Source organism: Macrobrachium rosenbergii, chromosome 12, assembly GCF_040412425.1.
Source record: "Macrobrachium rosenbergii isolate ZJJX-2024 chromosome 12, ASM4041242v1, whole genome shotgun sequence".
Classification (NCBI taxonomy): Eukaryota; Metazoa; Arthropoda; class Malacostraca; order Decapoda; family Palaemonidae; genus Macrobrachium; species Macrobrachium rosenbergii.
Genome location: NC_089752.1, coordinates 90,316,785 through 90,334,047, shown reverse-complemented (window position 1 = coordinate 90,334,047; position 17,263 = coordinate 90,316,785). Strand labels below are relative to the sequence as shown.

The 17,263-nt window shown below is 34.3% G+C and overlaps 1 protein-coding gene across 7 annotated transcripts in view; it reads left to right on the top strand.

Annotated features, from left to right (window-relative positions):
• LOC136843752 (probable G-protein coupled receptor CG31760) overlaps positions 1 to 17,263 on the top strand; it is a 1,299,116-nt gene that overhangs the window by 1,137,590 nt on the left and 144,263 nt on the right. For all 7 annotated transcript variants that reach the window (XM_067112411.1, XM_067112413.1, XM_067112416.1 and 4 more), the window contains one exon: positions 16,884 to 16,993. In XM_067112411.1, the coding sequence (XP_066968512.1) occupies positions 16,884 to 16,993 (110 nt within the window). The remainder of the gene's footprint in view (positions 1 to 16,883; positions 16,994 to 17,263) is intronic.

The following is a 17,263-nucleotide window of genomic DNA, read 5'->3' as shown; positions in this document are numbered from 1 at the left end:
TTTCCATTTTTAAACGGCTTAAAATATATATATATATATATATATATATATGGGGCTGACATATATATACTATATATATATATATATATATATATATATATATATATATATATATATATATGAATGTCTTTTCCTGTAATACTACAGTGTAATATGAAAATAAGAAGGCCCATAAAACACTATTTAAACGTTGAAACCATATATTTCAGGCACTTGTTTCTGTGCCCTGTTCACTGGATAGAATCTATGGACAGGTGGAAAGTTACAATGGTATATATACAAAAACATGAAGGTGTGGCCTTATGGGCATCTGATGTTATGGAGGTGGCGTTTCTTAAGAAGGAGGAGATTGACCAAATTCCCTAGTGGTTTTTGGCCTCATTAGCTCCCGTTTGGCGATGGATCTGGCTGGCCGCGTTTCTACTGGGTCATCTTTCTTCAAAATGAGGGTCCGAGGATTAAGGTGTGACAATGGCGTCCGATTTCCAAGTCCTCCTGACAGGTTCATATTGTTGGTTTGATTGATGATAGCAGATTCCAGCATCTTTCTTTTGCATGAGCGGACAGCTACTTTTCCAACAAAAACCAACCCGCCCGTTCCAGTTAATGACATGCCCTGTATTTCTAATATGTAGGAAAATTCCCGAACTCTCCGAAGCGTAACGTACTGATCTTTTGTGCAAGACCTGTTATTCTTTCAGCAGAGCGATCTACCTGCTCTGAGCAGACCAATGCCTACATAGATGTCATTGACAATTCCTCACATTTCGGTATCTTGTAAACTCCGGCTTCTTCCCTTTTGTTATTTAAGTATACGTTAACGAGCGAACTCCATGACGTCGATTCATTATTTACTAAAGTCATTGGATTGCCGACGTGTTGTTTTTTTAGGAGAGAGAGGAGTTACAACCATATGAAGACCATTTTCAGAACTCTTGGCATAGATAAAACTTTCAGAAGTTTTCATTTTGGCAAACTTATCAACCTCTGTGTAACTAACAACGTGTTTTCTTTTTCAATGGTAATTTTTACAACAAACAAAAATTTGGCTGTAGGATTGGAAGTCCCCTATCACCCCTTCTAGCAAACTTGTACATGGAATATTTCGAAACAGAACTTTTGTCGTCTATCAAACCCCATAATATGATCTGGCTTAGATACGTAGATGATATCTTTACTTTCTGGGACAATAGCTGAGGGGACTTTAATGAATTTTTAATAGGCTAAATTCAGCTAGTTCCGACCATAAAATTTAAAACAGAATGGGAAAAGGACGGAAAACTGAGCCGTTCCTAGATGTACTGATCATAAGAAAACAGAACAGGTATGCATTTACAGTATATAGAAAACCCAGGGTTGTTCGCCTGTTCCTACATTCATTTCTTAAGCTACCACGACGTCTCCGTAAAAATCATGGTAGGTGCAACCTGAAAATTCCTCAGAGGACTTAGGATATGTTCAAATGAGTACCTGGATCAAGAATTTAACACGATCCGCCAACACCTAACGCAACTGCTCTATCCACCACACATTATCCAGAGGCCTGCGCTGGGCTATTAATAAAGCAAATAAAATATACTACAGAGGTCCCACTCACAACAGACAAATAGATTTCAACAACAAAATAAAGCTTCCATACGATGAAAACATCCAAAAGGCCACCGAGCAACTCAGTTCTAATAATCCTTTCATTTTTCCATTATCCCAAATCCATCGGGAGTTCGCTCGTTAACGCATACTTAAATAACAAAAGGGAAGAAGCCGGAGTTTACAAGATACGTGTGTAGTAATTGTCATGACATCTATGTAGGCGAGACAGGTAGATCGCTCTCGCAAAGAATAACAGAGCTCAAAAGATCAGTACGTTACGCTTCGGAGAGTTCGTGGAATTTTCCTACATATTAGAAATACAGGGCATGTCATTAACTGGAGTGGGGCGGAGTTGGTTTTCAAGAGTAGCTGTCCGTACAAAAGAAAGATGCTGGAATCTGCTATCATCAATCAAACCAACAATATGAACCTGTCAGGAGGACATTGGAAATCGGACGCCATTGACACCTTAATCCTCGGACCCCTTTTGAAGAAGATGACCCAAGAAACGCGACCGCCAGATCCATCGCCAAACGGGAGCTAATGAGGCCAAAAACCACTAGGGAATTTGGTCAATCTCCTCCTTCTTAAGAAATTTTATACCTCCTTAACATCGGAGGCCTAAGGCCACACCTTCATGTTTTTGTATATATACCATTGTAACTTTCCACCTGTCCATATTCTACCAGTGAACAGGGCACAGAAACAAGTGCCTGAAATATATGGTTTCAACGTTTAAATAGTGTTTTATGGGCCTTCTTATTTTCATATATATATATATATATATATATATATATATATATATATAAATCCATACATATATACATACATATATGAATGAGTCATAACAACTGGAGTTTCACATTTAACAGAGAAAATTACAATATTTACACTACTAACAGTGGAAGAATACGGCACCAAATGATTGATGTCAATACAAATATTTTTTATATATATATATATATATATATATATATATATATATATATATATATATATATATATATATATATATATATATATATATATATATATTTATATATATATATATATATATATATATATATATATATATATATATATATATATATATATATATATATATATATATATATATATATATATATATATATATATATATATATATATATATATATATATATATATATATATATATATATATATATATATATATATATATATATATATATATATATATATATATATATATATATATATATATATATATATATATATATATATATATATATATATATATATATATATATATATATATATATATATATATATATATATATATATATATATATGAGTGTGTGTGTGTGTGTGTGTGTGTAATTATAATAGCCACAATGCCCTCTCAACTTTCTCGAATTCTTCGCGCTTTTTTGGATACGCTTGTCACTACAAAGCCTTGAGATCCAAGTGCAAGAAATATGAAGAAATTCTGATGTGCGGTAGCGGGGAGCGAACCTGGGTCCGCTAATCAGAACGAGGTACCATTGCAGACCTGACCGCGAGAAGGATAAAAGTCTATTGCCTCTCATACATACATATACCTGGCATTTTCAGATATATATATTAAAGCTGGAATAGACCCATCCTCACCATTGCAGCCAAGTGGACAATCGATTTTCATTGCTTTTTTAGGCTGAAATAAATATGTAGAATCTACTGGTCACTTTTTACCAGATACATATGTAATTGTAATAACCACAATGCCCTCTTAACTTTCTCGATTTCTTCTAGCTTTTTTTGGATACGCTTGTCACTACAAAGCCTTGAGATCCAAGTGCATGAAATATGAAGAAATTCTGATGTGCGGTAGCGGGAAACAAACCCGGGTATACTAATCAGAACGAGGTACCATTGTTGACTTGACCACGAGAAGGATAAGTCTATTGCCTCTCATTCTCATACCTACATATACCTGTCATTTTCAGATATATATATATATATATATATATATATATATATATATATATATATATATATATATATATATATATATATATATATATATATATATATATATATATATATATATATATTAGAGCTGGAACAGACCCATCCCCACCATTGTAGCCAAGTGGACAATCGATTTTTATTGCTTTTTTAGGCTCAAATATATATGTAGAATCTACTGGTCACTTTTTTACCAGATATACTGTATATGTAATTAGCAGACCTGGGTTCGTTTCCTACTACCGCACATCAGATTTTCTTCATATTTCTTGCACTGGGGAACGTTTGCCCGTTCCAGAGAATTTGGTATGTCTTGTGATAAGAAAAAAAATTTCCTTTTAAGAGAGTCTGGATACGGGTTAGGTTCTGGAACTCAGTGAGCGTCGTAACACATGGAATAATAACCCCAACAATAAATTAAAAAAAAAAAAAGGGACGTAGTGTAAACCTTTAAAAAATTAATGCTTTGAGAGACACTGGGATACTGGCACAGAGGAGTTAAGGTTTACGTATTGATACAAATTGATGGGTTAGAAACCAGCTGTTTTAGGAGTACACTTCTACTTATTTATATAGGAGTGATAATTTCATCACCAAGAGGCGGATATGTTACAAAGTTGCATTATTTGTAACTTACACTGATAAATGTGCATATTTTGCCAACCCTGATACGTCTTTTCCTCCCATCTAATTTAGGTTCAAAACTTAATTCTACCATACACGGGAGCTGTTTGCCTAAGTTCACGTGCATACAAATTTACATTTCTGTATTTTCCTACCTTGCACATGCCTGGAAAAGGTTATATTTGTTCAGCCTGGGGGAACCACTTGGGTTTGTGTCTGGCTCAGTAACTGACAGCTCAAGGTCATCTGTTACATACCTGGCCCCAAGGACAGTGACCAGTGTGGGAATTTTTCCGCGACTGACGCCGCTTACACAAACATTACCCTGCTTAAGTATATTTAGAGGAACCCAAATATAAAGTTTTTCCTAGGCTTTACGGAAATTAACTGGGAGCGATGTGAATACCACAAGGTCACCGCGAACTTTAAGCAAAATGACAGATAAACAAATAAACTAAAAAAAAAAGTTTTCTTACACTTATGAATGAAATAGCAGGTGGTTATTGAATGGAAATGCTTTGAAATGGACTAGAATTTATCACATGCGGCGCTGCATGGAAGAATGAGTGCAAATGGAAATATAAAGCACGTTTATTTGCTCATATGGCCTGAACAAATTTTACTCCTTACGTTTGCGCAATGGATTCCTAACCTCTACGAGAGAGAGAGAGAGATTAAACTCTTGAGCTCTAGCGATACAGAAATTTGCTGGCTGACCCATGTTGGGTCTAAAACATGTGCCTAGCTAGAATTCCAAGGCGACAGATTGTCTGGATAACACAAGGAGGAAATACACACACTATTTCCTATTTTCAACACTTCATAACTCCCTAGCTTGTCTATGTGGAAAACATGCAGGCCCTCATGTAGGGGCTTTCAAAACTTGTGTAACAGATACTAACTCTCTCTTCTAGATGACTGGATTGCATTCACGTGCCTGACGTTTCCCTATTGCTATATTCAGTCACAATTTCACTTCCTATCCTAACATAAAATAAAAATACTCACTGTGTGGGACTCCTTGATTGTGCGCTTGCAGATTTTATGCTAAAGGTTCCTTTCTGTCTTGCATCCAGCCTAACTTCGCTAGTCGCTGATACGGCAAGTTGCAAAAGAGGGGGGTAGGTTCAATTCTGCAACATTGCTTGCAAGATCTAAGGCTCAGGTCACCATTTTTATGATTTAACCTGGGGAAATGCTTATCATGAGCCAGCTATCGACTCTAAATGAATGATTTCGTTACTTACCTCTATTTCTGTATAAAATCTGACCGCTGTTGATTCAGGAAATCGTAAAAAAAAAAAAAAAACAAGGAAAAAGGGGAAATTTAACTGAGCTTAGGGCTCTAATCACAAGGTATTTGTAATTAAACACGTTAGGGTAAGTTTAAATTTATGTGTATTTACATGAAATGAACTATCAGAAGATGCAATGAACTAATCAGACAGGGAAGTCCTGAGAGGTTTATTATAACTGGGAAAACTTGAAGCTATATCCATCAGTGTGACGATGCTGGTACAAGGCACAGTCAAGAGAGGTTTCCACGGCTAGCAAACCCTCTGTAAACAGAGATTTACAAATTGAAAGCCAGTAGGGACACAATAAAATATGCATAGGACAAGGCGAGCACAGAAGGTGCCAAAGAAGCCTTGAACCCACGATTTTATGTAATTATTTAAACACAGGTATTTATGTATCACTGCCCTAACAAGGCAAGGTTGATATGGAAATACTGGCACTTAGAAATGGAAATAGGAGGTTTAGTACGAGAATTAAAACAGTGTGACTGACTGGAAGAACCTTTGCAACAGATCACTTTACCTTGTAGAAGAGGTGGCTTCATTGAGGTAATGGTGGCGGAGGGCTAAGGGCTTCACTGGTAAGGATACTAAGGGTCCCTACAAGACAGGACCACGTGGTAGGGCATGGCTCTCTGAAGGAGGGGAATGGAAGGGGAGATATATGTTGCTCATATCCAGCAATGTCTCTCACTCTTGTTCCTTCGATGAGGCCCTTAGATGACTTTGGTCAGGGGTTAGGAGGTCATCCACAGGTAGATGGGGTTGGTGCCGTTTCCCTATGCCCGTGCATCGTTTATGACTCAAGATAAAGGTGTTCATGCCAGATGTCCTTTCTCTTAATCTGCATTGCTGGCTCTGTTCTGCCTCTGGCCAGACTTACTCTCCTCACAACCTGCATAGTTTCCTTCAAGTTAATAATCTTAGACTTGCAAACAATTTCCATAAAAACATATATATATATATATATATATATAATATATATATATATATATATATATATATATATATATATACTATATATATGCTATATATATACACTGTATATATATATATATATATGTATATATATATATATATATATATATATATATATATATATATATATATATATATATATATATATATATATATATATATTGATATGGATTATGATAACTGCGTAGTTTACTTTAAGTTAATAATCTTAGCCTTGCAAAACCCCTTGTAAGCCCACAAACAGAATAATTAAAGAATAATTAATAATTGGAAAGGTCGCTAAGTGAAAGTGCATTTCTTAACATTACTTTATTATTTACACACACAACAGGGTGATTTTAACAGGGAAAACTGGGCACTCTCATTGAAATAACATGGAAAAAAAGGTCACAACAGCAATTACTGAGTGAATGACAGAGCATCAAATTACAAATACTGGCCACTTGCAAGTGGTCTCGAAGCCAATTGGCGATGAATTTCTATCAGCCTCAGTATGGGCGGATTTCTTCAGGCAATCAGGAACACAGAGGCATAGCTATGTTAGTAACTGCACTGATAACACTCCTGGAAATGAGACAATTCTGGATGAGGCTATTACCAAATTACAATCTCTCTATAAATGAGTTAATGCAAGAACTGGAGGGAATTCCTATACTCTACTCACTTCTTAGCAAGGGGCAAGAATTACTTTACGCACTGTTCAAAGAATTACACACTGGTATATTAAGTTCGCTGTTTATGTCAACGAGATAAGAATTTACATGAGCGATGAAATGTGCGAGAGAGTTGATAAAAGAACAAGTCAGAAAAAGACACTGGCCAACCAATTTCCCTTCCAGGGCACGTACTGTCTTTGCTCTCTGTTTTTGCTTGCACACAACATTATGTCGAGGTGATCCAAGTGTATCGGCGACGTCCGGGAATGGCACAATCAATCTGTTGTGAGAAAAAGTGGGTTGCACAGCCCATAGTTTGGGGCTGAATATATATATTTTATAAATATTTGCTGTTCGACCTCTCTTCCTTGCCTCTTAGTAGAATAGAATTAATTTTCTATTTAAAGCTAGGAAGAATATAGAATTCTAGCTTGAGAAAAAGGCGAGCACCAAGGTCTCTAAACTCAGCTGCCATAGCATATGGACGCATTCTATGCTGTCCTCCAAGCACCCTTTGTCTCTCCCCCTTTGTTCAACACGAGGGAGAAAATTGTTATTCCAAACGGACCAAGGAATCTTATGCAACTGATCACTGCATTAGCTCACCCAGCAGTAAGTCTGATTTTGACAATTACTCCCAGTTCTCTTTCCCTTCAGCTGAAACTCTCATTTTCCTTGTTCAAATTTTCCTCTCTTCAACAGTCACTGAATAAGAAATCCTAGTAAAACATATCCCATTTATGAAGTCATCTATTAAGTACAATTATTGTTGTCTGGTGAAATCACATAACATCCTCCATGATGTTAAAAGTGTCATTCTTGATATAAGAATCATCCCCTTGTGTTTAAGTCATGACGAGTGAGAATTTCTGTAGTGCAAGATTGTTTTCAGATACGTCTTTTCCAGAAGTGTCTACACCTTGGGCCTGAACAAAATCATCTTGCTTGGAGAAGAACCCACATTATCAGTGCCAAGAAGCCTCATTTCGACGTTCACTGCATTCCACTGCCTTATAAGCGTCTGAGAATCATATTAAAATGTTGCGTTCATTTCTATGTAGCACTGAGGTATTTTGTCTTGAGTAGGACTAATATTTTGAGCTGCTGTTAGCTCCTGTAAATAATCAATTTAATTTTGTTTAACTTTTGTTGAAACTAGTTTTCCAGTAAGTTTGCTGAATTAATTCATGTGGTTATGAAATAAACCTCTATTCTTTGTTAAACTAGTTTTCAGCTGGCGACCTAATCTATTCAGTATCTGTCCTTTAGAGCTTAATTTTAGCCGCAACTGACAGAATTACGTGGGTCTTAGGTAAAGCAAGGCGATATAAATCCAACTAACTAATTATTAAACTCATTAGCCAAATGACCACATAATATATATATATATATATATATATATATATATATATATATATATATATATATATATATATATATATATATATATATATATATATATATATATATATATATATATATATATATATATACACACATATATATACACATATATATGTATATATTATATGTACATACATACACACATACTTTCACACAAGTGTAGGATTTAGAGCTCAGAATACACATCACGAAGGAAATAGCAGGAAAAGGCATCCTGATCTTTCAAGTGATTACTATTAATGCCAACATTTCGCGACACATCTGAGGTCGCATGTTCAAAGCTGAAAATATTATTTTGCGAACATTAGTATCACATAATAATCATACATCGAAAATAATGTGATAGTTCAATATGTCAACATCTCTTTACGAAGTAAAATCATTTAAAATTAAAATTACTTAAAAATTAGCACTCTAATCACAGACAGACACAAAAACCAGAGTTCATTAAAAATATCCTTTTTAGTGAAATGTTTTAGTAATAATTGTTTTCCTTCATGGCTTTTTTACAGATTACTAAACAAATGTTAACAGTCAAAACTGTTAAACCTTCATCCATACTTACTGTAAGAAAATTAAAAATGTTCGCTGGTTTCCCTTTCTTGCTTGATGATACCTTTCAGGATAAAATTCATGTACGCTTTTCAAAAGTTTTCCCTTGCATTAAATTTGAATTATTCCCAAGAATCCACTAACAGTTTGGTTCCAGTTTAAATTCAGGGATTACCACAGCTGTCTTCTTTCATCCAACGTTATTGTAATTATACTCGGAGTGCACAAAGATACTACTGAAAGTATGAATAGATTCCCACAGGGGTATAAGTCAGAGAACTGGTAGCAGGTTGTCTAATCCTGAGCAATCAAAACTAAACGGAACCATTCAAAAGTTTGTAAGACTAATATTAACAGCAGAGATTTTTCTATCATAGGCCAAAACCAGAACAAAAATTACCCAACCATCTTGTTATCTATAATTATGAAAAAGACCATTCCATCGTTAAATGCTCAGACTTCTTCATTACAACTGTATATAGCTCAACATGGACAATTGCTTTCCTCACTTTGTTTTGACGCATGCAAGTTAATTTCTGTCTTTCTTTCTTATAGGTGGGTTTTTTAAGATTATAATGAACTCCTTTGATTTTGTGTCTGTCTGTGAATATGGTGTTGATTTTTTTGTGGTTGTAAGTTGATTTTACTTCATAAAGACCCGTTGACATAAGTATATTTGATAAAGAGTTATTATGTGACACTAATGTTCGCGAAATAATTTTTTAGCCTTGAAAACGTGACTTCAGATGTGTTGCAAAACGTCGGAGTTAATAATAAACTCTTGAAGGCTCAGGATACCTATTCCTGCCATTTCCTTCGTGATACACACAAACACAGACATATATATATATATATATATATATATATATATATATATATATATATATATATATATATATATATATATATATATATATATATATATATATATATATATATATATATATATATATATATATATATAAAAAGGACCTCATTCAAACTGGATGGTATCTAATGGAGTTTTTATTCAAAAAGTTACAAGCTTTCTTGGACAAACAGTCCACATTATCAAGTATCCGTATAACCTTTTAGTAATTCTGCTAATGCACAGAACAATTGTGTATGTGATAAAGTTATATATATATATATATATATATATATATATATATATATATATATATATATATATATATATATATATACATATATATACATATACATACACACACACACACACACACACACACACACACATATATATATATATATATATATATATATATATATATATATATATATATATATATATATATACTGATTTCATTGCAGCTTTATTGACAAGAATAAAATCGGCTGTTTCAAATTAATTCTCAGATTCGCATGATTGTTCTCCTGGCATTTGGCAGTATTTTTCTTTTAATAAAACACAGATTAGTCTCGTTTTATTCATTGCAAACATAGTGAACACTGAAAGTTATATATATGCATAACTTACGATATAGCTCTCAGGATTATGCAAATCCCCTTTTAAAGCTGGACTCCTCACTATATGGCCTCGCCCTTCCTATCTTTCAACTTTAGAGTTGGTTCTTTTACCTTTATTTGTAATCCTGAGACAGATTTTCATCGACGTAATTCAGTCACTGACCTAATTCCACCCTGTTTCTACATTCTGTTGTCTTACACAAACGGCCAGTGTCTCTGTACGAGTGCATTTGTATATCGCTTGAGAAGCTAGGAAACATACACACTTGTTATGAATGTTATGTTTCTTCATGTATTATTATTATTATTATTATTATTATTATTATTATTATTATTATTATTATTATTATTATTATTATTATTATTATTATTATTATTCAGAAAATAAATTCCTGTTCATTGGGAACAAGCCTACTGGGAACATTGACTTGAAATTCAAGCTTCCAAAGAATGTGGTGTTCATTTGAAAGAAGTAACAGAAAATAATAAGAAATATTAGAAAGGTAAACAAGGATAAATGACCAAATAAACAGATAAATAGATAAAAATATAAATAATTAAAATACGGTGTGAATTGTTTTAGGGTGCATTTCATTTTCGCTTAAACTCATGCACAGACGGTTATATTAGTTCTGATGGATATTTTCAGTTGCAACAGTTGCATGAACTAGAAATAAAGTTGAGGCATGTGTAACTATATGAACATATGACAATTTAAAGGCTTGCGTAAATCTAATTTTTTTCTGAAATATATGTAAAATAACAAAACCACTTTTATGCATTATGCGTGCATAATTGTTGTTTGAATTAGATTTACTTTTGCACTGGGTATGATGGGATTAGTTTGAAAAGTCGCTGTCATTAACGTGTAATTAATAGGCCCTCATGAATATTCAGTTTATTCAAATGTAATGGAGGTTAATAACAGTGCGGTGGTGACATCCCAACATGTTTTCCGTTGATCCAAAACATACACTTTTAAATCTTTTTGTCCCAGACGATCAAAAATGGGGGAAAAGTGGTTTGACTGTAATATCAGTCCGTTGTAGTGTGGGTGGCCTAACAAAACAACTTTCCGTCAAAACAATTATGAAAGGTTTCCTATGACGTCACAGCCGTTCTTTTGAACGCGGCGTTGTTGTGGAGAAAATGAGCTCTTACGTGACAGGGAGGACAATGGAGGAACTCCGTGTGGGCTCGTTGTCCTGATGGCTGTAATCGGAAGCGACATTTGCATTTGGGTTGATTAGTAGATGGAAGTCTTAGTGACATGTTTGTTATTCTAGGACGCATTCCTTTATTCACAGAAGGGGAGCATGTTTAAGGCTCTACTGTTCCGATTTCACTCTTGATCCTTTTCAAGGTATTTATAACAGTCCTAACCTTTTATAAATGATTTGTTTGTTTTTATGCCACTTGTTGAAGGACTTCCTTGTATCGAAGAAATCTGATTCTTTTCAGCTTCAAGGCTTTCAAGGATTATTATATTAAGAATGCCTTAATGATTATGCAAACATGATCGCGTTCTTTTAGATTCTTTAATGCCACATTTACCTCTTATAATACTGGCATTTTGATGTGATATCAGCGATTTATGAAGGTTCAAAATGGTAGTTTAGGTACCTGTAAATGAAGTGACTATTCTCGAAATAGGTATTCTACACTGTAAACTTCCAGACCTGCAAAGTAGCAAACAGGATTTTTTAGTGAGAATATTTGCTGCAAATAGTGTGCAGAACGTACTAGGAACCAATTTATTATTTTTATGTTGGTATAAATGTACAAGCTATAGCTCCTGTTGCTATAACTGCAGATTTGTGTCTGTTTCGCTTGGATAAGTAAAATAGATAATTGAAGGTTAAAATGGATTGGTTGCGCTTGAATAAGAGCACATGTAATGATTATGGTGCATTCACGGAAGGCTTTTGTATATATGTATATGCATGCGATTGTAGTGTGTATACGTTTGCATGGTGGAGAATCCAATGTACATTTCCATTTGCGAACGAGTTTCCCCTCCTACAGGTGACTGCGTTCTTATGCAGTGTATTTACATGAGAGTTGTGGCTGCAAGTTTCAGTCCCAACGATAGATTTTATTCGCTCCAAGAAAAGTGTCTCAGTCGTTTAAAATTTCTAATTCCCATGACACATATATAAACTTAATCACCCTGAAATTATACGTAGAAATGTTGGTACGTAAACTCATATTTAATGACAGAGGTTTGTGTGTAAGTGTATTTTATAATGATGATGATGATGATTTTATAATAGGTATTATTATTCTTACCATTAATTTTATTAAAGACACGAACTCCACAATAATTTCCTTTTAGTAAGAATGAAAAGCGGAAGGTAATAATGCAACTCGGACTTTTTGAGAGCCGACCCAACTTCCATATTCAGCCAAAAATATCTTTCATGTGGAAATATATATAAAGAAAAAACAAATATAGAATGAAATGCGTGTTAGAAAATTAAGGACATTCCGTCGTTCTCTTAGGGTCAACCGGATCTTTCCTAGATAGTGACCCCCCAAGGGTTTTCGGGGGTCGTTACCTAGGACTAATATTTTTTAAACTTCGTTATCCTTATGATATTTGCAGTCTTTTGTTTATGTTTTTACGGTAATCCCCAACGGACTTGTACTAAACTCGCCGCAAAGGTGGATACATAACGGGTTTTATAAAAACTTTTATCTGAAATAGTAAACAAGCCAACTGTCTTCATTTTATTGTGTAAAGACTCATTTTGTCGTTATGATGTTATCTGTTTTTCTGAGTAAGCGTAAGCACGAGCAACTAAAGGAACAGTTTGTAACGTTGTTTACTAGTTGTGAAAGACAGCAACAACACCCGGAGTGGCAGTTGAAGGGACGACAACTGTGTATTAAAACCTTCGAATTAAAGTGGAATGCAGAAGGCTGGTTATAAAGTAATCTAAAAAGATTGGTCGCTAAAACTTCTTTTACTAATCGTTTTAATTGTCTTCGCCTAAACTTTTGTAGGTAAGCATGTCCCCTTTCAGCTTATTCTGCCATTGTTATCCTAGCTTCATTTTGCTATCGTATAACACTTTAAAACTAAATATTCTCGATATTCCGCAATTCTTATTTGTAAATTGTTTATCGTATCTCCCTGTTGTAATTTGAAAGGTTCATATGATAAGCATCGAAAAACTGATTACAGTGGTTTTCATCTTTTCTCTTTATTATTTATCCCTGTTGTAATGTTTAGTTTGTAATTTCACAGGTTGATGTGATGTATCGAAAAACTGATTTCAATGGCTTTCATCTTTGCTTTTCAGGATTCAAAGCCGAATAAAAAATATTTTGAAAATTGAAGTAGATTCAGTTCTATTTGCGAAATCACTAATTGATGTAAGTTAGGTCGCAACAAAAATGGAAATCTTCAAAAGAATCAGTGACTTTGGAGGAGTTTGGAGAAGTAGAGACAAACTGTTATAGCATCAACGCCCCGAATATAGTAGTGGAGTAAATGTCAAAAGCGGTAGTTCTACGATGAGCCATAGATTCTTTTATAGAATTAATAATACCAACAAATACAGGAAGTCCTCCAAAATCTTTGAGTACTGGAAATTATTTTATTGGCTTTCGGAAGGAAAGATTACCTTCCCTCTTTCGGATACAAATATTCTAAAGAGCAAACGCTAATAAATAGAATAAATATTAAAGAAAATAAAATTGATGAGAAACAGTTGGAAGTAAACAATCCAAAGCAAGCACATGAACATGAAGTGTATAACAGGTTATTCGTCAGCAAGTTATTACTGAAAAGTCAGTATGTATTATTTACTTGCAACTACTTTTTGCTTTTATTTTTTTTCAGGAACATTGCCTCCTTTATTTACGTTTGCTCTTTAGGCTATTTGTATCTCGAAGAGGGAAGGGAATGCTCTCTTCCAAAAGCTAGTAAAATAATTTCTGTCATTTAAAGATTTGGCGGTTTCCTTTATTGTTTTGATAACCCGTGAATTCTTACCATCCCTCTAATCTTGGGAGCTCTTTGTTGGGTGAGTCGGTAGAGCTGTGGACTGGCAATCGCCAGGCCCGAGTTCGAGTCTCCGGCCGGCTGATGAAGAGTTAGAGGAATTTATTTCTGGTGATAGAAATTAATTTCTCGGTATAATGTGGTTCGGATTCCACAATAAGCTGTAGGTCCCGTTGCTAAGTAACCAATTGGTTCTTAGCAACGTAAAATAAGTCTAATCCTTCGGGCCAGCCCTAGGAGAGCTGTTAATCAGCTCAGTGGTCTGGTAAAACTAAGGTACACTTTCTAATTTCGGGATTAGGGTCATGTGCTGAAAATATCCACCATATGTCATAGATTTTAGTATTTGTGTGAAAGCAAAGAGAAGTAGTTGAAGAATGTACAGTACCATACTAATCAGAATAGGCACAGTTATAGAAAAAGTGCTAAGACTAGAACAAGCCTTGTTATTAGACAGTTCTGACTGATCCATAAGAAGACCAGTGTATGGTGATATCATTTCTGACTGATCCATAAGAAGGCCAGTGTACGGTGATATTATTGCAGCATGTCGCTGATGCTTTGGAAAATCATTGACCAAATGGTAATTTAAGTCTCCTCAACAGTTAAAAACAAGAAAAAACAGTTATGCAAACAACCCATTCTTCACAAAAATAAAGTTTCATGCATATTTGCAGGCGTGTTGATCTTTAGAAGGGAAAAATCAGTATTTCTGCAAACACAGTGAAATGCAGGTAGGAGGTATAATTATGGAATATATATTTGAATCCTGGTCAGAATAGATGAACCTCTGCATGGTTCACTTTTGGTGAATGGTTGGTTCAGTATTAAAGAGGTATTTGCTGCTTAACATTTGAACGAATGATATTGTCATGCGCGTATGGTGATGCGTTGATTTTAGTTCTAAGTACAGAACGAGAACTAGACAAATAAATGTACAGTTGATTTAAGATAAAGTTATATGTGTCTTGAGGACTGTGTGCAATAAGTCACTGTCACCCATACACCTCACCAAAAGATATAGATTCAAACCATGGTCAGAGTCGGTGCACTTCTCCTGTAAATATAATGCCCTTTGGGCCCAAATTATTTCTAAGGTATATCAATTGGTTATACAGTTGTTTGATATATGAGAAAATGTGAAACTATATGTATATATTACATATATATATATATTATATATATATATATATATAATATATATATATATATATATATATATATATATATGTATATGTATATATATATATATATATATATATATATATATATATATATATATATATATATATATATATATATATCTGCAAACTTCATGTTCTTTCACTCTATCTGTACATTAATGGTACTTTCTCCTGACCATATGCAAAGCTTTCAATCAAATATTAATATCATTCAGCACAAACACCTCTTCCCCACAGCAAGACTTAACAGGTAAAGTCAGACTTTACAGCCACGCAACCTTGGGATAATAAGGATGCTCTCTCTCACACTTCCTCAAAATCATTTCTGACAGAAACACCGGCTAGTTCATCCTTCAATCTAAATCCTTCTGCCACCCGCCAGTAACATACTATATATATATATATATATATATATATATATATATATATATATATATATATATATATATATATATATATATATATATATATATGTATATATGTATATATATATGTGTATATGTGTATATGTGTATATGTGTATATGTGTATATGTGTGTGTGTGTGTGTGTGTGTGTGTGTGTGTGTTACTGGCGGGGTGGCAGAAGGATTTAGATTGAAGGATAAACTAGCCGATGTTTCGTCAGAAAGATTTTGAGGAAGTGTGAGAGAGCGCATCCTTATTATCCCCAAGATTGTGTGGCTGTAAAGTCTGACTCTTTAACCTGTTAAGTTTTGCTGTGGGGAAGAGGCTCTTGTGCTGAATGATATCAATATTTGATTGAAAGCTTTGTATAAGGTCAGGAGAAAATACCATTAATGTACAGATAGGGTGAAAGAACGTGCAGTTTGCAGATGAATGGTGCATGAAACAACAGCACAGTGTACGCATCTCGAAATAAATCGAACCATTATGTAATGTTTTGTGGTGAATGATGTAAAAAAACTATTCAATAAAGATATTTGTTCTCATTAATGTTGTTTAAATAACAGAGAGAGGTTTTGAATTCTTTTCTTCAAGGGATTTTAAATTTTAAGTTTATAAAAACTGATATGGCCTTTTGGAATCATACGTGTGCTATGATGTCTTTATTATTTCAGGAAAAATATCTGGAATCCAGTTGTATTGATTTTTATCCCTCTTCTTTCATCCTAGATGGCAGCCATCTTTCCTGTCCTGGACATGTACTCATGCGTTGCGACGAAATGGACTCGCCATTTGGGTTTTTGCATCACTTTCTCATCGCTGCTGATGAAGACGTGGAGGTGAGTGTTCCCTCGTGACTTTTTTGCTGCTGCAGGAGAGTGATCGAGGCTTTTCTTCTACAGCTTTCACAAGTTTCGTCACTGTTTTACATTGCTCGTTTGTGATGACAGTGGCCTAGAAGTGTTTTCATTGCATTTTAACATTAGGTCACTCTGTTTATCTTCCTTATTAGTAGTCGTGTTTAGTCAGGCTGGGAAATGTGTTTGCATAGACATGGCCACTGAGGGCTACAATTCGCAACGGTATTTTTGTTAAATAGGTCAAGGGAA